We start from the raw sequence: 22,211 nt of genomic DNA, 5'->3' as shown, positions 1-22,211 counted from the left end.
GAATACAAAATAAACTGTATTGAGAGAAAGAAATTCTTATTATCTGCACTCACGATCATTACTTGTGCCAAATAGGAACAATCTTGGCAAAAATTATTCCATAGTCCGTATCAATATCATATCGTGGGATGAAAAAATATATAAATGTGTTACGTGAGAGGTGAAACAGAAAATAACGTTGAATATCAGGCCAAATTTAGAATTTACTTACGATAAATAAAATTAAATGCGCATTAATGAATATTATATTTTTGTAGATTAAAAACGGGTAGCAGCACTGCAGTAAATAGGAAGCGGAGAAAGAGACAAATCTTCTTCCTCCCTTTGTGTCAAAACGGGTAAGTCCGATTCACGTGGGTTGGCCCGCGAAGGATTGAGCTAAAAGTGGATTAGTCCAGTTTGACCCACTTTTGTGTGGGCTAACAAAATGTCAGCCCGGCCTGGTCCATCACGGATTGATAGGTTATGCGGGTTGACTCATTTTTCTACTTTTTTTTGTAAAAAAAATAAAATTATTCCAAACAACTTAAAATAAAATCCAATATAAAAATCAAACTAAATCAAATTCAAACATTCAATATTAAACTGATTGAAGTCTTCAAAATAAACATTCAACATTAAGATAATTGAAATTTAAATATTATCAAAAATAAACTTCTAAACTATTGAAATTAAACATTAGAGACATGGACTGTGAAATCCATAACAACTTCCTCTTCTTTTTGAACAACACCATTAATTTCATCTACAAAGACAAAAAAAACAATATCATTAGTAAGTCAAATAAATAAAACAACACACATTATTGTTATGATTATTTTAAGAACAACTATTGTTATGCTTTTACCCATTACTTCATATTGATTATGTGAATGAGAAATTATATAAATGTGAAATTTACTCACATTATTGTTATGATTATTGTAAGAACAATTATTATAATAATAATTATATGTTGTAAAACTATACTCATATCTTTGATGATTTAAAAGTTAAGTTAATTATTTTATATTTTACTCTTTTTACTTATTTAAATATTAATAAATATGAAATATACAGGTTATAAAAAAATATATAATAAGTTACTTTAACAAATCATAATATTTGATATATTGTATTTTATGATTGAAAAGATTGATCATCAATATGTTTAATTTTAAAAGATATTTATAATACTTACAAATTTCATTTATAATGAATTATTTATAATAAATTATAAAATAATAAAAAATTTATTTTATAAATATTTTATAATGCAAAAGTTTAATGAATTTAAATTTAAATAATTATAAATTTATATTTACTATTTTCTTTTTAATTTATATACATAAGCAGCAAATCATGGAAATTTTTAATAGGTTTAAACATGTTTGAAGGTAATACCTACTTAACTAAAAATATAATTAATTTTTTTACTCAATTTTAATGTAATTATATTTAATATGATACTAAATATTTAGAAAAAGATAAATTTATTAATATATATATATATATATTAAATAATATTAAATACCAATAAAATATTAAGAAATTATGTTTTTTAAAAAATTAAAAAAGGTGTAGGCATAATTGCGTTGCGGATCATTAACACATTGATAATTCAATTGGGCTTTATTATTGTTTGGCCTTAATGGGAATTGTCACTTGGGTTGCTAGTTACAAAATAAAAGTTTAATTTTTTAACAATTATAAATTTATAATAATAATAAAATAAAATAATATATTATTTAAATTTGGTGGGTTTACAGACTGATCCACCAATCCACGGTGGTTGAGCCCACCTAACCTACGGTTCAAGTGGGACGGACTCAAAAATTATCAATACCTATCTTTTTTAAATTAAACTCGACACATCTCTAACACACAGTGAACCGGGTTAGCCTATGGACCGGAATCCATTTTTACGACTCTAACCCTTCCTCAATGGTCACACATATACCATCATTGACTTTTGACATAATAACAATAACAGTTCAAAATCAAAATAACAATAACAGTTCAAAATCAAAATCAAATCTACGTCTCATCGAATAATTTCAGATCTCGTCGATCTGAGCTCAAAACAATGGCGAAACCAAGGTACTCTCGTCTTCCACCTCGCAAGTCATCGTCGTCTTCCACGCTGATTCTGACTCTGTTCCTGGTCTTCACCTTCCTCGTTCTCATTCTCCTGGCTCTCGGCATCCTCTCCATTCCTAGCTCCTCGCGTGGAAATTTGCCCAAACCTAACGATCTCGCATCCATTGCTCGCAACACAATCCACACGTACCTCACCTCCCTCATAATACATTTTATTCTGTTATTTATTGCTTAATTCGGCTTTCTTATGTTTTCTCTTTTGTTCAGTTCCGACGATGACGACGTGAGGGGAGAGCAGTGGGTTGAAGTAGTGTCGTGGGAGCCGAGAGCCTTTGTCTATCACAATTTTCTGGTTAGTTTCGCGTTATAGCAATTGCTTCTTCGCGCCTGCAAATTTGATTCACTATTTTTCCTTGGTTTTTGTGGTTATGTGATTGTGTGATTTCTGTTCTCAACTTTTATCGAAGCTCGTGGGTTATGAAAATGTTGGGAAATTAAAAGGGAATCGCATCCTAACGTGGAATTTTGCCGACTTACTAAAAATTTGTGAAAGTATGAAGTGTTTGGTAATATCGCTGGATCTTATGTTAAGGATCAAGGACAACTGGGGTAAGATTTAAGACGATTGTGCATGAAGAGGAATGGAAATAGGGGTTTAGTGCTAAGATTTCATCTTGATACAGAAGTTCATGGTGTTTTAACTCCTTATAGTTCTTGATTATGAGTTGACTTTCTTTCAGTATCTTTGTATTTTGAAGGTTACGATATCATTATAATTTTCTGAGTTTTCCTTAGCTGAATTATGCTTAGCACAATGTTCAAATGGTGTATTTCAATGTTTGAATGTGACTTTAGCGAGATGTGATGACATTATGTGTAAATCTTGGTTAAGCTTCGTATTCTTCTGGAGCTTTAATAATTTAATACTAGGATTTATTATAATGTCTCTACCTTGCAAATACTAAAGTGTATCTAAATGATCTGCTTAGACGAAGGAGGAATGCGAGTATCTAATTGACATAGCAAAGCCAAATATGCATAAGTCATCAGTTGTTGATAGCGAAACCGGAAAGAGTAAAGACAGCAGGTTTTCTCTAGTCTTTTGGTATTGGTAATGATTTGTTTTGCGTTATTTAAACTGCCAAAATGGTAAATCTTATCTTGATGTATTCCAATCTTTAACATTTAGAGTACGTACAAGCTCTGGAACTTTTCTGGCCAGAGGTCGGGATAAGATTGTCAGGGATATTGAGAAAAGAATTGCTCACTATAGTTTTATTCCTGTTGGTAAGTATTTTGCACCTCTTATCTTGTTTCTACAAACTTAAAATATTATTAATAAACAAAGATTTGTTGCTGGTTCTTTCTTTCTTTTATCTGCTTCACCTATGGGTTTTAAGTCGATGACAGTATCTAACTGTTCTATTTGTGTGACATACAATCTCTTTTCTCTGGTGAACATTTTGTCTGTGATTGAGAAGTTTTGAGTAGTTGATGATGTTATGCATGTGTCTTTAATGGAATAATTTCTGTTGCCTTTGCCATCTGGCTTTCTGGTCTTTGATTTTAGGATAGTAGAATATTTTTCATTATCTACTTCATAAAGCATTACATAAACTGTCTCAATATGCAGAGCATGGTGAAGGACTTCAAGTTCTGCACTATGAAGTTGGACAAAAGTATGAGCCTCACTACGACTACTTTCTTGATGATTTTAACACTAAGAATGGGGGTCAACGTATAGCAACAGTGCTGATGTACCTGTAAGTAGCATCATGTGTTCTCTTAGTTGTTAACTTCTAATTCTCTTGGATATGAGGACAGGTGTTCATGCTCTGTTGCTTTCATATTTTCTAATTCTCTTGGATATGAGTTCATGCTCTGTTTCATATTTTATGCAGTACTGATGTTGAAGAAGGGGGTGAGACAGTGTTCCCAGCTGCCAAAGGGAATTTTAGTTCTGTGCCATGGTGGAATGAGCTTTCTGAGTGTGGAAAAAAAGGACTTTCAATTAAGCCGAAGAGGGGAGATGCTCTACTTTTTTGGAGCATGAAGCCAGATGCAACTTTAGATCCATCAAGCTTACATGGCTAGTTTCTCTTAATCTTTTTATTATATTGGTGCTGCTACATAACAAGTTTTAGTAGAGAGTAAAGGAGAAAAATTAACATAACTGTTGATTATTTTTCAGGTGGTTGTCCAGTGATCAAGGGTAATAAGTGGTCAAGTACCAAATGGATGCGTGTCAGCGAATACAAAGCTTGAATATACATTACTATAGGTATGTATCTCTCCTTTTCTTGTGGTGCTGTCAAAAAGTATTTTCTTTTACACTTTACAGTTAAAGGCAAGACATTCATGCTCATCTGGCAACGCTTTACATTTGTGTTAACTGAGACTTAGCTAATAGATTGCTTGCACCGAATACAGCTTTATAAAAATGTAATCCTTAGTGTTGATTTGTGTTGCACTATCATGTTCACCAAGTTCTCAAGTCCTTGGATTCAATTCAATGGAGCTTAAGATGTTATGATAATAGCTTTAGTCCCAAAATATATGCGTATGCTTGTTAGAATCTTCTGCAAACTGTTCAATTCTTTAGGATTGAGATTGCTAAAATTGGAAACTGATATCTGTGTGCATTTTACATTGATTGCAGAACTGTATTTACTGCTCGATAGTGTGTCCTGCTTGGAATAGTTCTTGCTCTTATTTTGATAAAATTTAATATGCTAAATGTCACTGATAAGCTTTCCTGTTGATCGCCTTATTTTATCAGGCTTGTCTGAATTCATCATGCCAAGGGTGTACCATTTGGAGTCTCAGCTAAAAGTTTGCGTGATAATGTTTCAGATCTGGAAGGAAATATTTACAGCATGCGGTGACATTTTGTAATTTTGGATGTTCAGTTTTAAGCTAACTCATTTTTTCTCCTACCCTTTTCATTTATGATACCAGCGAATATAATAAAAAAAATAAAAAATTATGTACCGGTTAATTTACAATAGGGATGTTCAAGAAAATGTATGAAAAACAATAGATGGAACAAGTATACCAGTTTTTTTTTCCTCAGAGCTTGTGTTGTTACCCCTAAATCCCTATTCGAGAGGGAGGTCTTTAATTAATTATTGAGTGGAATGTTTAATTTTGGTTACAGAATTGAGTTAAGAATAGTGTTATTTATTATGAAACAGTTATCGCAAGAATCAATCCAAAAGTCTTGCATTTTTTTTGGATAACCATATTATTGGTACAATGTATCTCAAAAATTAATACTCAAGTCACGCATTTGTATTTCATTAAACAAAAGTTGAATGAAAAATCGCAAACAAATATTATTTTCGTGTTGTACTAAGGAAAATATAAATCTATTATTTTGAGTGTGTATCTCTCTTGACTCTTGTTATGAAGCTCTCGTGTATGGGAGAAAATACACACTTGTATTATAGAATAAAAATAAATTGCTTGCTTTCATAATCTTAGTTTTTACAATGTTATTTATTACAAATCGACATAAATGGTAATGGTAAATGTGTTGATTCTCTTAATAATTATCGCATATTGATAATGATTTTTTTATTGGTTCATAGTTTAATTTTTTTACCACAACAATACATATACTATTTTTTTTCTTGTCAAAAAGATCATTCGTTAAAAGTACATGATGCTCAAAGAAAAACATTTCAACATTGAACAAATAAAAATAGCATATTAGACATACACTTAAAATTAAACAATCCTAAAACTGGAGACACATAAGAAAATGCTAGGACTTTTTATTTATGGAAGAACTTTTAACTTTTTTTTATCATTTGTTACCATTATTAAAATGTTAATTTCTTTTCAGTAATCTGTCTTTGTATCAATTGTATTTTAATTTAAAAGTATATAGAATACTACATATCGTTATCATTATGTATATACAGAACGAACTCCATCGATGGAATGGCTGTTCTACATCTGTTTATCCATTAATGAAATTATTGTATTAAATATAAAATATAAAATTAATATTTATATAATTAATAAATTTTATTAGTATCAAAATTTTAAGCATATATGAAATATAAATAAGTCATCTAATAGACCTTTTTAAAAACACAAATCTTATTCTAGCAGTAGCTACTTAATTAAATAGACCTTACAAAAGCTTAATCTAGGTTTGTCTGCTAATGATAATATTTGAAGAGCCGCCAACATTTTTAGAAGACCAAAGTATAAATTATTCGAGATACTTTCATCCCCAAAGAGCATTTCACGATTATAAATATAAAATTATTGTTATAACAAGACAAATTTTAAGGGATTATTTGTATTTTTTAAGACTAAATTGAGTAAACTTTTTATGACCCAATTTCGTATTTACTCTCCCTCCCATTCTCTCTCACAAACTCAAACTAAGAGCACTTTCTATTTTTTCATTAAAGAAAATGGAAAATGAGAATTTTGAATTTTAAAAATAAAAATTCAACTTTTCCTTTTATTCTCTTTAATTTAAATTTCAAATATTTTTCTCTTCCCGCATTTTCTTTCCATCCTTACAAACAGTGGGTGAAATTTCTCTCTGCGTCCATTTCTTTCTACCTTAAGAAATTTACGGCACATTGCTCATAATTTCAAAAAATGTTCCTGATTTCCTTAATTCTCAAGAGTCGGGAGGCAGCAATAGAAGGTAAATGTTTCCTAAAAACTCAACTGTAAAACCAGTAAAAATGTAACAAGGAATTTTCATCCTCAATGACCAATAGAATTTTTGAAAAAGAAAATCACATTTCTTCAACAAACGACAGTCATAACTCTTCCTCGTAGTAGCCATCTAGTTCCTTGGTTTATTGATACAATAGCTGAATAGCAATGGATTTCCTTGTAGCAGGCCATACTAGATTATTAAGACCAAAGTTAAGAATCAGCGCCAGTGAGTGCTATCAATTCAACCTGCAAACTTGGTTTATATCTGATTCAATGTTTAGCATTGACCATGTTTCTGATGACATATTGTAAGATGCCTCCATGGTTGAAGTAAGCTAGTTCAACCTGTAATGAACAAAAAGATCAGTAGGAAAAAGGAGAATGTCAAGGAATAAGAGCAAGGCACAACAAACACATCACTACCACCAACACCAGCAAAGATGGAAGATAAAATATTACCTCTGTATCAAATCTCAGTGTAGATACAAATGATTTCCCGGCATCTGTCACCACTGTGACATCTTGGCCGGGTCGTATTTCATTCACATTGCTTGGTAGATCAATGGTGTAACGTTCTTGGCCAGTTAATCCAAGAGAATCAGCATCATCCCCGGGCTTAAAACACAATGGAATGATACCCATTCCCACCAAATTACTTCGGTGAATCCTTTCAAAACTTTTTGCTATGACAGCTTTCACGCCCTAGAAACAATAACGAAAGGATCCAGAATTACACAAACCAACAAAACATACACAAATAAAATAGGTCAGAGCAGAATGGCCTATAAAATGTACCAGTAGCATTGGCCCCTTTGCAGCCCAATCACGAGAGCTTCCACTCCCATACTCAGCACCAGCCAAGATAATCATATCATGCCCCTCACTCTTGTATTTCTGCAATACCAAAAGGAATCAATGAAGGTTAAAGTATTAGAAAGTTGCTTTACAGACGGACCATTTAGCCATCTACCTCAGACAATAAGACAACACACAAGATTGACAAGAAACCAACTACCAATCTTTGGAACAGGTGGATGAAAAAGATATGGAATCATAAATTATTTGTGTGCAAAGTCACTGAGACTTTTTCTCTATTTTTCCATTTTGGCCTATTTGATTCTGTTGAACAATGAAATATCAGATATAGCTCATATTTTTATAGATCCAGTCACAAAATCAAGAATCTTTCCAACCAGAAAATCAATTAGAAAACAGTTGCACAGTAAGTGAAGGAGATAAATGAAGCAAAGCAAAAACTATTGACTAATATGCCTACATATGACATAGTTTAGAAAAATTACCTCTGCAGCATCAAAGACTGATAACTTCTCCCCAGAAGGAATATGAATAGTTTTAGGTCCAACTTCTCCATTCAAAAATTTGTTGACAATGCGAATATTGGCAAAAGTTCCTCGGGCCATCACCTCATCATTACCACGGCGACTTCCATAGGAGTTGAAGTCCCGTCTATCAACCCCACGTTCTATAAGGTATCTGGCTGCAGGACTGTCCTTATGTATGCTGCCAGCTGGAGAGATGTGGTCAGTTGTGATACTGTCTCCAAAGTTGAGCAAACAGTAAGCATCTTTCACTCCATGAGAGCCTGGGGGAGACATGCTCATATCTCTAAAATAAGGTGGCTCATGAATATAAGTTGATGTAGGGTCCCAAGCATAAAGAGTGCCAGTTGGAACAGATAAATTATTCCACATGGGATTCCCTTGGGTGATCGCATTATATGTGTCCCTAAACATAGCAGGCAGCACACTTGATTGTACAACCTGAAAATTGGACAATATGAACAATCTATATGCAACATATTTTTATTTAAACTAAAATGTTTCTGGGGCATTGCACAGATATTTTCAAATTTAGGTAAAAATTATAGAATAATATCACTGTTACTAAATAATGATAAAACTACATGCCTTAAGAAGGAATAAAATATAATAGGAAATGCCCTCATTGTTAAGATGATATTTTGTTATATAGAATTGAAACTCAGAATTGTATGAATATTGCTTTTGTTTGACCCTTTCAACTCTGATTTATAGAAGAAATCTGTACAAGGAGAATCCCATCCCTTATTCTAACTTGTTAAAACCCAAATCACGAATAATATCCATATAAATCATGAAAAATCTCAACATATAGGATTAAATTAAAATATACCATTTTTGGAATTGTTATTGTTATATAAGAATAGTTTTGAAGAGGCTAGACATACAGGATTGAAGAGTAAATTGTGTGAATCAATTATTAATTTGATATGATGTGCCAAATTTTAAATCTACAAATATGGAAAGTTTTGAAATTAACAGCAAGAAAATTTGATATTGACTAAATTTAAACAACAGTATTGGAGTGGGTAAAAATGAGATGATTGATGTAGGAGAAGTCATGTAGCATGTTAAAAGGGATAGTATAATGAGAGAAGTCCACACTCTAAAGAGTGATGACTCAAATTTAATATACACGGTTGATGAAAAAATCATATTTAAACACATTGAGCCACTTACATTTGCTATTTCTTCACTGGATGGCCAAATATCCTTGAAGAAGATCTTTGTGCCATCCTTCCCTATCCCAATGGGTTCAGTGTCAAAGTCAATGTCCACCTACAGAATAGAGTGTCCAAATTAGAAGGTGACAGCAAGTTTTGAAATGCATACTAGAAAATTGAAAACAATTTACAAATCACATACTGTGCCAGCAAGGGCATAGGCAACAACAAGAGGAGGAGAAGCAAGATAATTAGCTCTTGTTAATGGGTGAACTCGGCCCTCAAAGTTCCTATTTCCAGACAGTACAGCTGCAGCTACTATATCTGGAATATTCAGAAAACCAATGCTTAGGTAACCTCGGAGATTCACAAGTGAGTACAAAGAAAAAATACCATTTACCAAAGGATATGTACCATTTTCAGTAATTGCAGATGCAACAGCTTCATTAATATCCCCTGAATTTCCAATGCATGTGGTGCATCCATACCCAACTATATTAAACCCTAGCTCATTCAAATACTTCTGCAAGCCACTGAAAGCGCCAGGAGCAATTCAGGAATGAAGACAATTTAGCAACATAAATATGAATTCCACCATGTTATGGATTTATACGCTTGACTATATTCTAAAGAATACCTCCTCTGCAAATACTTAGTCACAACACCAGAACCTGGGGCAAGGCTTGTTTTAATCCATGGCTTCACCTAATATTCAATATCAAATTGTGAAACAATTGCAAACAATTAGCAACAAACAACATTGGGCAAAGGGAAAAAAAATAAATCTCATCATGTATTTTATCAAATATGTATCTAACTACTGGACTGTAAAAACAACAGGAAGCCTAAAAACAATTGCTAGTGTAACTTCAACATTATTCAGAAATGGGAAAGCAACAAGAATACAAAGCTGTATGAGGTGCTACATTAGCCAAGACAATAATGTTATATAGATATAAATGCAATCAGACACCAAATGTAAAACCCAGATCATGCTTGTCAACACTATATCATATAGCCCAATTATGGCACTGGAGCATAGCAAGGGGCAAACCTTCTTGTAGGATTTATGCATATAATTTGTGCAAGCATATCATAATTGAGTAAAACCATAAAGTTATAATGATGAAGGTACAAAATGCAGAGCCATCTACTGACCTGCAATCCCAATTCACATGCTTTCTTTGCAACCAATGCAGCTCCAAGCATTACGCTAGGATTTGAAGTATTTGTACAACTGGTGATAGCAGCTATAACAACATCACCGTGCCTAAGATGTGCTGGTGTCCCTTGGAATGTGAACTCTGCAACCTTATTCTGAGATTCTTTTGGTACAGCAAAACCCTGTAACAATGCAATATTATACAGTTTGAACCACAAAAACGACCAAGGCTGTAATATGGCACAAGCCACAAAATACTAAAAGCATATCACTAGTATAAGTATATAGTCAATCGCACAATTTGACTTCCTGGTCAAAGATCGGCAGGAATGTAAATTCAAATTTCACCCAAGGTAGTCAAAGGTGAAGGGCATTCTTGAGGCGCTAAAGGTTTTTTTTTTAACACCCATGAAGTAAGGGGCCAAAACATGCACACTTCACATAAGATAGCTATTAAATTAAAAAATAAAAAAGTAAAATATATGACTATTTTGTATTAATTTCCATATGAATTAATTGAATAAGCAGCTCACTCATTATAAAAATAAAATATTCAAATGAAATATAACATACATATATTTTTATTTTCTGACTATTTTACGACCTTTAGAATCACATGCAGGCATGTGTGTGCACACACACACAGATGCTGCTACTAAGAGTGCAACGCCTTTTGAAAAATCATATTGGAAAAGTGGAGATATGAAAACTTCAACACTATAGATGGAACAGATAACCTATGCTATTATATATTTAGCCATTAAAAATAATATGCATACCTTGAATCCAACTTTATTGTTGAGGCAGGCATGCCAGTCTACCTTCATTTCTCTCAAAGGGACACGGTCATGAGGCCTGAAAAGATTTAAGCAAGGGTTACAGCATTAAAAAACTGAAAATGTAATAAAATATTTCCTCCACCCTTCTAATTCGTGCTTACTACATAGACCCTCCATTTTGAAACCCTACACAAAACACCACTGTATTCATTTAAAATAAAAAAAACAAAAAAAACTCATTAAAATAAAAAAAAACACAACACTCCACAATGTTGTTAGACATCACATAATTGTTAACTGAGTAGCTTACAGATGCAGTCAAATTTAAGCATCAATTCTGCCAAGCCAATGAATGTGTCCCCCCCCCCCCCCTCCTTTTTTTTTGTCAGAATACACACAGAATAAGGGTAGGAATGACATTTTCAACAAATTTGTAAGATCTTATAGCAATTAGGAGTTAATGGTAATCTAACAATTTTTTTAATAGAGAGGGCATGTGTAGTAAATGCCAAATATAAGGAATGGGAGAAAAGTTTACCCTTGCTTTTAAGTTAAAAGCACAAGAACTCATTACCTTTTTGGACCTGAGACACAGGGTTCTACATCCTCAAGATTGAGTTCCAAATACGATGAGTACACTCTCTCCACTTGGGGCTGTACAAAAGCAAAATCCCAATCAGACCAGGTCCTTCCAGTACTATCCAAAAACTATACATGCATAGCATACCTCGCTGTAATCCACAAACATCTTATTTGCTCGTAAGTAGGATTCTATCATAGAAACCTGTAAGAAAGACATGTCAGCACATATAGACACACTAAAATACAATGACACAGGTGTTTACTTACAGTCTCATCACTTCTGCCAGTCAGTCTCAAATATTGCAAAGTGACATGATCCACAGGAAAGAAGCCCATGGTTGCACCATACTCAGGAGACATGTTTGCTATGGTGGCACGATCTGCCAAAGACAGTTCACTCATGCCTTCCCCTGCATTGGTAAAAAGCAATTATCCAGGTAAAGATTAATCAGCTAGACAGATGAAGCTACAAGAAGATATGATTGCATCATTTGCATAAATTAGTATTTACCATAAAACTCTACAAACTTGCCAACAACCCCATGCTTTCTTAGCATTTGTGTAACAGTCAACACCAAGTCAGTAGCTGTGACACCATCTCGTAGTTTGCCTAATAATTTGAACCCAACGACACCCGGTAGGACCATGCTCATGGGCTGCAAAAATATGAGATAAATAAATATTTCTTACAATAACTTCTCCAATGGTCAAAACCACACAGGTCTATACATTATTACAAACAATACGCATACTGTTAAAAGAAAGGAGAGAATTGGAATTTTTCAGAGATACTCAGAATAAATTAATTTCATTCTCTAATTTTAAAAGTAACTCAGAGGGTTCTATAACAAATGCAAATTAGCATATTAGTTTTACTTGGCCAAGCATTGCAGCTTCTGCTTCTATTCCACCAACTCCCCATCCAGCAACACCCAGGCCATCAATCATAGTTGTGTGTGAATCAGTTCCAACAACGCTGTCAGGATAAAGCACACCATTTGTGTTGAACACAACTCTACCAAGGTATTCTAAATTAACCTGCAAAATTAAAATCACAAAACTTGATTCAGAAGACAAACTTGAATCACGGGATGAAAAAAAATTTCATTGCATGTGAAAATAAAATTATTCTAAATATTACAGAATTAGATAAAATATTACATATCCACGCATACACATTTCAGTATCACTGGTCATGGAATGATGCAATTACCTGATGAACTATCCCTGATCCAGGAGGAACGACAAGCATATTATTGAATGCATTAGAACCCCATTTGAGGAAACCAAATCTTTCCTTGTTTCTTTGGAATTCAAGTTCCATATTTGCCTGGACAGCATTTTCTGATCTTGCCACATCAACTTGAACAGAGTGATCAATGACAAGATCAACTGGTACCTGAAGGAAACCAATTTTAAAATCATCACACATACCCAATGTAAAAAAAAAAAAATCAATGTTAATCCAAAGTCATTAATGTTCACAAGAATGGGGCTTACCAAGGGATTAATTTTATTAGAATCACCACCAAGTTTGTTCATGGCATCTCGCATGCAAGCAAGATCGACAACAGCAGGCACGCCAGTAAAATCCTGATATTAACATTCAAAAAACCTCAGTGAACACCACAAAATACAGCAAACACTCAAAGAACTTCACAAAAGCAATACCGCTAGGCATCAACATCTTCATGTTACTCACCTGGAGAAGCACTCTAGCTGGCTTGAATGGAATCTCCACCAGCTTCGGAGAGGTATTCTCCCAATCAATAATTTTTTCAACGTCGTTACTCTTAACTTGAAACTCATCACAGTTCCGGATTGCAGATTCCAAAAGTATCCTCACAGAGTAAGGAAGTCTATCTGTATTGCCAAACACACGAATGTCACCATCAATTCTTAACCTCCCCAGATTCAAATTTAACTCATCAATCATCACTGAAATTGCTACATTACATTCCCCGAAAAAATAGCAATGAAATAACAGCAACAGATCACACCAGACACAAGCAAAATACAAAAGAAAAATAACACCAATCAATAACACACACACCAAAATCAGTGACTCACCGATTCTAGGATCGTTGAGAGCAGGCAAGCTAAAGTACTTTCCAAACTCGCCAGCACCACCGGGCTTTTCGAGCGTCGTCAAAATGCTATTGAAAGGATTCTCAGTCGCTGCAGCAGCAAAACAAACATTTCAAAAACCAAATACGAAAAAAAAAACAGATAATCGAATCGTGTTTGACCGAGGAAAAAAAGAGTAAGAAGTGAGAATGAAATAGGATCGTGTTGTGTTACCCATGGTAGCTAAGAGAGTGACGAGATCGATCGATCGAGCAGCAGAAGAAGAGAGAGGAGAAGAGTAGGTGGGTGAGAAAGTGGAAATGTTGCTGGGATTGCGATGTTCTCCAATTATTTAATTGTCTCCATTTTGATGCAGTCGTCTCAAATATCTTTTTCTTTTGTTTGTTAACAGTCTGAATTCTTTTTTTTTTATGAAAAAAAAAAGTTTAAATGAGTTAAATCTATAGTTATTAAAGTCAGAATAAACTTAAAATATACTTACATATTACTCCGAAAATCGATCCCTTCATTTTAAAATAAGGATTGGTTTCTTAGCAATTATTCAACCTTTGTTAGCTTAATAGTCTGAATTCTGAAATATCCGTTTGAATTTTCATCATGTGCTATCGAAATCACATCAAATCACATCACATGATTCAGTGTATATCCTCAAACAACCTTTGTAGAAAGCATCTTTATCTTGTTCCTTTTTGTTTTGGCGAATATCTTTGCCTTATTCCTTGTTTTGTTGTAGTAGCTATTATCCTACAAGATGAATACAAAGAAAAATATCGCACGCCATCCTTGGAGTATGCATAATACTAATATTTTTCTTTTATTATTAGCAATTTAGCACTAAACTTTGTATTTGCATAATCTAAGCGATTATGTTTTTTTAATTAGTTCATTTCACTTTAAATTCAAACCAAGTTATTTATAATTAATTAGTTCTCAAACTTATCTTTTTAAATTGATCACCCAATCAAATTTTTAGTTTTAAAATTATACATTTTAGATTTTAGTATTTCAGTAGTCTTATACTTTCGTCATTTCTCCTATGAAGTTTAGTATTTGTCATATTTTAGACAAACAGACGAACGGAACATACTTTCATCATTTCATGTAAAGTTATAAAAAAAATTGGCTATAAAAAATTTATAATCAAAACAAGTTATATATTAATAAAAACAATAGCAATCGTTATAATTGATTTAAATATGAATTCAATTTATATGAATTATTAGTGTAAATTTTTTTACATATGCATTCAATAGAAGTTGATTATTTTACCGTGTCATCTCATATTCTCATTCATTCACATGCTCTGATAATAAAGTGAGTTCTTATTAGATATCTTGTAAAAATGTTTTACATAAATCGTGTATATAAATTAAACTCTTTTTATTGTTTGAAATGATTGAATATTAAAAACTTCTTTTAGTTTGTAATATTACAATTAAAAACTTAAAGATAAAAACTTATAGAGACAGGAGCAGGAGAGAATCAAACTTGTAATTTTTTTTTCGTTTTTCCCTAATTATCCAAGACACTTTATAAAAAGAAGATAATCCATAATCTATGTAGATAAAAGGATTGAAAATATATAATAGTTTAAAATTTAATCTAAAGATCTAAACCAAACTATTTATTTAATTTAATCAAACTGATGTAATTAAATTGTCTGAAAAATTAAAACCAAATTAATTAAATATAATCAGACTAAATTTCATTTTTTTCTCAAACTTAAATTAAACCAACTCATAAAAACAAATATTTAATTGGTCTTTGGTGCCACTCGGTAGTAACGTGTTCTATCCAACCAGCCAGTTTTTCTCTAATGCTCATGCCATTTGATGCAACTCACAAAACACAAAGTTATTTCCTAATAATTTCTTTAATTAATCCACACTGGGTATATATGGCTATGAATTTTCATTTTTCATTTCTTTAGCTTACTTGTATTTTACTTTTTTAAGTTATTTTTTACCCCATCTCTCTCCCTCCCTCCCTCCCTCTCTCTCTATATATACATATATATAACATTGCTTGTTAATTTGCTAGAAATTATCAATGAATCCATTAAATGAGTAAGAGGTATCCAGGAGATGGTTCTAAAGAACTAACATAACAGATTATGAAAGACTCGATCCTCCACCATCTTTCGTTCCACCCCAGGTAAAGGAGTACTAGCTCTCGGCCCAAAGCCACATCCTCCTTGTAAAGGTGGATGCAAACGAAAGCCTACTAGCAAAAACGATTCAGGACTTGGCCCAAAGTCTCCTCCCAGTAAAACTAAACCCAACTGAAACCACTTGGCAAAGGCATGTCCACCAAATGTTTCACAATTTTTCCTTTGCTCAAAAGTATGGCCGTAAATCAGCAAGTCAAGTCAAATTTTATTAGGTTTGAGCTTGACTTGAGTTGAATATGCAAGGCTTGAGCTTAGTCCATTACCTGTTATAGATTTTTCTTAAAGGCTCGACTTACATAAAAGTCTGGCTTGGCTTACAAGCCTATTTAAAAGTTAGAGATGATTTATACTCATATAGCCAAATAAAAATATTTAAATTGTCTGAAAATGTCTTTACAAAACATTTTTTTCTTTAGAAGTATTAGTCTGGTTGCATTATCTTTTTAACTTGAATTTTTTTTTTTTGAAAATTTTCCCCATGCATTTGACCTCTATAGTAAACAAGTCAAACCGAACCGAACCTTAAATAGGCCGAGCCAAAAGCCCTTGAGAAATGGCTTGGCTCATTTTCATCCCTACTCAAAAGTAGTAGTAACCGGCACAATCTATACCAATAAGATAAATTGACACATATTTTCTAGTTTCTATTATTTTATCTGTCTCCCTCCTCTTTTTTAGATCCTCATCCGTGACGATGGTACATTGGTCCAAAATCAATTTTGTTTCACATTGCCCATGAAAGGGAATTCCGTGGCTTCTTAGACTTCTTCATTTGCTGGAAATTTTGAATATATGAAAATCTTAAGTTTTACCACATCAAACTCTCGGGCAATCAACGATATTCATGCAAATTATGGTTTCCGCAACCACGCACTCCAATATTCCAAATGGACACAACCATGTCACGCAATGGTTTCCTTGAGAAACACCAATTGGTGTTTTGATTATGACTTCATTGACTATGTACGAATTTTCTTTTGGCCAGCCATTATTGGCCTTCAAAAATAGGTCTTATTTGACTTATTACAACACATCAAGGTTCACATAGGTTTTTAGCCCCCCTCCCACTTAATATAGAAGTTCAAATACTTCACCTGTTTAACTGTCAATGAGGCCAAATCAATATCATGTTGGTTTAGTTCAAATTAGACAAAAAAATCATAAAATTCAAACTAAATTGAACTAATTAAATTCAATCATTTAATTTTTTTTTTCAAATCCGAATCAAATCAATCTATCAACACTCCTAATTGGAACAATTAAGTTTGCTAAAAAGCAAATAACATCATAAAACTATAAACAAAAGCAGTAAGGAAATGAGAAATAAAACACACTAAAACTAACGTAATTAAATTGTGATTTTGGCAAAAGATCTTATCTATAGTTTCCTAATACATATTTTATATTTCAATACATCGACATAGATTATGATAACTGCCTATAAAGTGTAAACATACTTCTACCTGTTGGTGTATCTCTTTTCGACTGATTTCGATGAATTTTTTTAATTAAAACATCTATATTCAACTAATTTTAAGTGGCTTCAATGTTTCATCCTTTAAACACATTGGTTGACCCGCGCTCATTATCTATAAGACACTCGTGCCAACCAATATAGTTGTCATTCTCTTTAAATTTTAAAAGCACACTACCGCTTTCTCTAGTTCTTATTTTTAAAGAATCACTACTCGATCTTAAGCCGATAACAATAATTCAACTTTAAATTAATTCCAACACCTTCCACATAACTCAGTGCATGTTTAGCTTGACATCCATGATTCATGTTTGATCAAATTTTCATATCAAGATGTATCAAAAGCAACTAAAAGTTGTTTCTATGATTCATATTTGAGTTATAATTGTTAGCTAATTGACTGCCTTAGCTGAATACCATTAGAAAGGCTTTACTTTTCCACCCTCTTAAATTCTGATTTTCATATGAAATAATCAAGCCACGCCATGAATGTGACTGGCCCAAATTTAGCAATTCAGCTACCAATTCAGGCCCCTAAAAATTCGGCCCAATTTTAGAGTGCCAACAATAATAATCATCGTTTTTATTATCTGTCAAAAAGCTACAAAACAAAACCAGGAAAAAGAACTAATTACGAACAAAACTAATGACTAGGGCATCGGCAAACACCAAGGACTGAATTTGGAGAGGACAAGAACTCCATTGCACACAACAATAATCATCTTTCAGTCCAAGGATGATCTATGATGACATAAGACATTGTCAGTCATTTGCTTGTGAGTAATGACAAAAGCACCCTATTGTTCACTGACAATATATGGAAGAAATTTCTTCAATTTATTTGCTATCATCTTTGTCACCAATTTGAAGAGCACAGTTCATTTTCATAAACTAATTAATGAGCCGGAATTCACTAGATGCGTTGGCTTCTTCGTTTTGGGTATCAAAGCAGTCAAAGTCTCAACGTAAACAAATAATATAAAAAAAAGGCAATCAAGTTGTCATTGACAGCCGTTGGATCACCATCCTCATTTGGGATTTCTAGCACCTTCTGCTGCATCTTCCTAAAAATGTTTAGTAAAATAAAGTAGGGGTTCCGTGAATACCTGTTTTGGTAGGATGCATTTGCTTAAGAGATTGGAAAACCTCCTCTCTTGTGAATCCCAATTGAGAATAATCTCTTTTAAAGCACGCGAGCCATCCGACCTTTAACCAGGCTAGATACATGATCAATATTTTGAGGATTGGATGAAGTAAACAACTTTGAAAAATAATGAGAAACAGCATATACCCGATATCCTCTTCCTTATCAAACATATCATTTACATATATGATTAATGGCATTTCGCTTTTTTTTTTAAAAAAAAGTTAGTTATTAATTGTTAATTATTTTATTAGTAGAAAAAATAAAATCCACAAATTTTGTTTTCTTTTCTTCTTTTACCATTATACTAATCTTATAATTCTATTTGGCTTATTTCATTGTGACTTGTGAGACTTGACATTTGTACCCACATATAATTTTCTCGTGGAACAACTTTTCCGCTTCAATAAGATTTTTTAATATCATTTTCAGAATTTTGGTGTTTTTTGGAGATGGCCAATTTTTAGTTTTGCTTATTTAATTCGCTTTGGCAGCTCTTGCCAAATTATTGCCTCCACCCTACCTCCCTGACGCCATGATATACGCACAAATTGCACAATGCATGTCTTCACATTCTTCATTTAGCAACCAAGCATGTATCTTCTCAAACCGATACAACATTAATTTTCTCCTTAACGAAAATGAGGTTTAAATTAAATTTGTCATCAATATTTCTTCTACCCTAAACCCACCCGTCCTTAATTATTTAATTACGATTTGAGATGATGAGAGTTAATTAACCGGTTCCATCCCAGGCTTAGAGAAAATTTATAAGAGTCCGCCTACAATTGCTTCTGCAGCATATATTTTAACGTCCTCGCGTTTGTGAAGTTATTTCAAACAGAAACTAATAGAGAAGCTTCAATTAAAGTGAATCAAATACTACGTACGTACGTACTATATACGAGGGATATTTTCTTAAGAAAAATATTTAAATATTATTTACCAAATAAAAATCAATTTTTTAATTTGTTTTGAAAAAATTATAATTATAATTATAATAGTAAATAAAATATATTTTAAGACCTAATTAAAGCGAGGACTTTAAGTTAAGCTGGCATTGCCTTTGATTAGTTTCATATACTTATTTGACACGTCTTACATTATTTGCAAAGTTGATAACATCATGTGCCCCTACATGTGAGATAATTTATAAGAACACTTGAGAAAGTTGAAATGATGGTCACAAAAAAGATACTCCCTGCAGCTGGGTTATTGTTCTTGAAGCCCTCTTAGTTGACCTAATGCGCCATAGAATCTAATAACTGAGTTTGAAGGTCAATGTGCAGTGGAAAGAAAAGGATTGCACCATAGACAAACATTAGATTTGATGACACCAGCAGTCTAGAAAGCAGTAGATATATATGCCTGCATGCTTGGTCAATTAGCTCGAGAAAACAAATTTTATATTTTACTTCCTAAGTTCTAATTGATGTTCTTCTGGGAGCCTCCCGAACTAATCAAAGTATTTGTTGCTTTGTGCAATCTCATCCATATACATTATTGTCAAAATATAGAAATTGGCAACCTAAGTTTACGGGAATAGGCAATGTGTATAAATTGACGTTGCAACTTCCCATTATTCTAGTCGTGTTCGTTTAGGAAAATATCAAAATAACGCATTAGTATATAGAAAACCTTCGCATCTAGCATTAGGTGTAGTTGTTTTAGACTTTAATGCCTTAACCAACAAGCTTAAATGACAAGATATTTGGCAAATTGGAGATAGATTCTCCCAAGGAATTAATTAACTGCATGTGTTAGAAAAGCTGCCTTGTTTTAATCAGTGAAATTAATGTTGCTGAAATCTTGACTCTTTTTTTCTTCTAAATAAGAGAAGAGTTATGTTTTAGTCAGGTGTGATGCAAAATGCAAAATGCAAAGTCATACTCCATCCGTTTTAAAATATAAGTCATTTTTTTAAAAAAATTATTCTAAAATACAAGTCGTTTTACAAAATCAATATTATATTAAATATTTTTTAAAATTATTCTCAATCAATATTTTATGCATTAATATAATTTTTTTTAATTCTCATGAACTATTTTTCCTAAATCACTAATATTTATTTATGTATTTATATTATTGATTAATTCTAAAAATCTCTTATTTTTTTCGGCAAGTAACAAATGATACAATAGAGTTGGGTGAAGTGAAAAGATTTTGATCCATCAAGTTTATATATATATGAATTTGTTATTATTAATTAGAATTATGCGTTGTAGTGAGAATAAATGAGTAAGAATACTATTTAATTAGAGATAAAATGATATATTAAAAAAATTATTTATATTATTTTATGAAATTTAATAAATTAATTATTTTTTTAATACCTATATTACAATTTTAAACTACTTATATTTTGAAACAGAAGAAGTATGAAGGTAAATGAAAAAGACAATGAATTTAATATTATATACTAAATCAAAATATTTCAACATCAGATTTACAAGTCCTTTTTACTTATATAATTTGTACTTTATTTATTTGTTTTTATGTGGCGGTTGCATCCAAGTTTCATTCACATTTGAAACTTAACAACACAGCACTGACAATCTGACATCACAACTGATAAGTACTGTAAGCACTCATTTTTCTTAGAAAAATATTTTTTCATTTATTTAATTATGGGGGATGTCACACAATTTTTTCTTTTCAAATATTTGAATATAAAATATTAAAAATAATAGAAAAAACTATTTTTTACACAAATCATAGAAATCAGAAATAAAATAAATATAATGTAACATTTTTATAGTTAAAGGAAAATTTAAAGAAAAAAAAAGTTATACATTGTCTACAAAATTTTACATATTCATTCAATCATAATTTATTGTGCAAAATGATTATTGATTTTTAAAATAATTATCTTAAAATAATTTAAATTATAATTTATAATTGGATGAGAGTGTAAAATTATGTTTACACGGTATAAACCACTTTAATTAATTAATTACCATTAGCAATGTACTGAAACAGTGAAATCAAGGTGAATCTAAGTGTATATCTAGATTAAAAATTGTAAAATTAAGTTTGAGAAAACTTCAGTTTATAAAAGTGATATTCAAGTCTAATGTATATTAAATTGCATTTTCAGCCAAAATTTTAACATACAAATATACTTTTAAAATAACCAAATTAAACTAACATTCTAAAAATATATTTAACATCCAAAAATTCTTTTAAACGATTAATTAACTAAACTTGTCCTAATTTGATAATAGACAACAATAACAACAATGTAATAATAATAAATTTTATCATTTATCAGGACATGTCAATTTGTAAGAGACAAAAATAAATAAATTTTAACATATATAATTTATATTAATAATTTTAAAATTGTATATTTATTTATATAAAAATAGCCAGAGAAATAAAGTTTGCATATCCATTGTTAACAACAAGAGAGAGAGATTGTCACCCCCAGAATCGTCCCTGCATTTGTTAGTATATAGGTTTACAAATGTTGTTTGACTCGCTAAAAATCATACTATAAGCTAAGTTTTATTCCAAGGAATCCAACAGTTACTTGAAATTT

The 22,211-nt window shown here is 31.9% G+C and overlaps 2 protein-coding genes across 2 annotated transcripts; one reads left to right on the top strand and one right to left on the bottom strand.

Annotated features, from left to right (window-relative positions):
- Positions 1 to 1,970: 1,970 nt before the first annotated feature.
- Positions 1,971 to 5,153, top strand: LOC114377607 (probable prolyl 4-hydroxylase 10). The gene is made up of 8 exons (XM_028336204.1): positions 1,971 to 2,265; positions 2,347 to 2,431; positions 3,069 to 3,166; positions 3,269 to 3,366; positions 3,713 to 3,842; positions 3,981 to 4,168; positions 4,271 to 4,360; positions 4,859 to 5,153. Exons 1-7 carry the CDS (start codon positions 2,066 to 2,068, stop codon positions 4,342 to 4,344), a joined length of 873 nt encoding a protein of 290 aa, XP_028192005.1. The 5' UTR covers positions 1,971 to 2,065; the 3' UTR covers positions 4,345 to 4,360; positions 4,859 to 5,153.
- A 1,537-nt stretch (positions 5,154 to 6,690) lies between these two features.
- LOC114372894 (aconitate hydratase 1-like) lies at positions 6,691 to 14,256 on the bottom strand. Its single transcript, XM_028330457.1, has 20 exons — positions 14,096 to 14,256; positions 13,865 to 13,972; positions 13,497 to 13,657; positions 13,295 to 13,387; positions 13,008 to 13,193; positions 12,671 to 12,832; positions 12,306 to 12,450; positions 12,062 to 12,204; positions 11,940 to 11,996; positions 11,787 to 11,866; positions 11,213 to 11,288; positions 10,430 to 10,615; positions 9,909 to 9,976; positions 9,686 to 9,804; positions 9,474 to 9,595; positions 9,288 to 9,386; positions 8,070 to 8,549; positions 7,564 to 7,662; positions 7,228 to 7,470; positions 6,691 to 7,113 (listed from the first exon to the last, which is right to left on the bottom strand). Exons 1-20 carry the CDS (start codon positions 14,097 to 14,099, stop codon positions 7,039 to 7,041), a joined length of 2,706 nt encoding a protein of 901 aa, XP_028186258.1. The 5' UTR covers positions 14,100 to 14,256; the 3' UTR covers positions 6,691 to 7,038.
- Between the last annotated feature and the right edge of the window lie 7,955 nt (positions 14,257 to 22,211).

This window comes from Glycine soja, chromosome 11, assembly GCF_004193775.1.
Source record: "Glycine soja cultivar W05 chromosome 11, ASM419377v2, whole genome shotgun sequence".
NCBI lineage: Eukaryota > Viridiplantae > Streptophyta > Magnoliopsida > Fabales > Fabaceae > Glycine > Glycine soja.
Note: the sequence above shows the minus strand (reverse complement) of the source record. Positions and strands in the feature narration are given on the sequence as shown.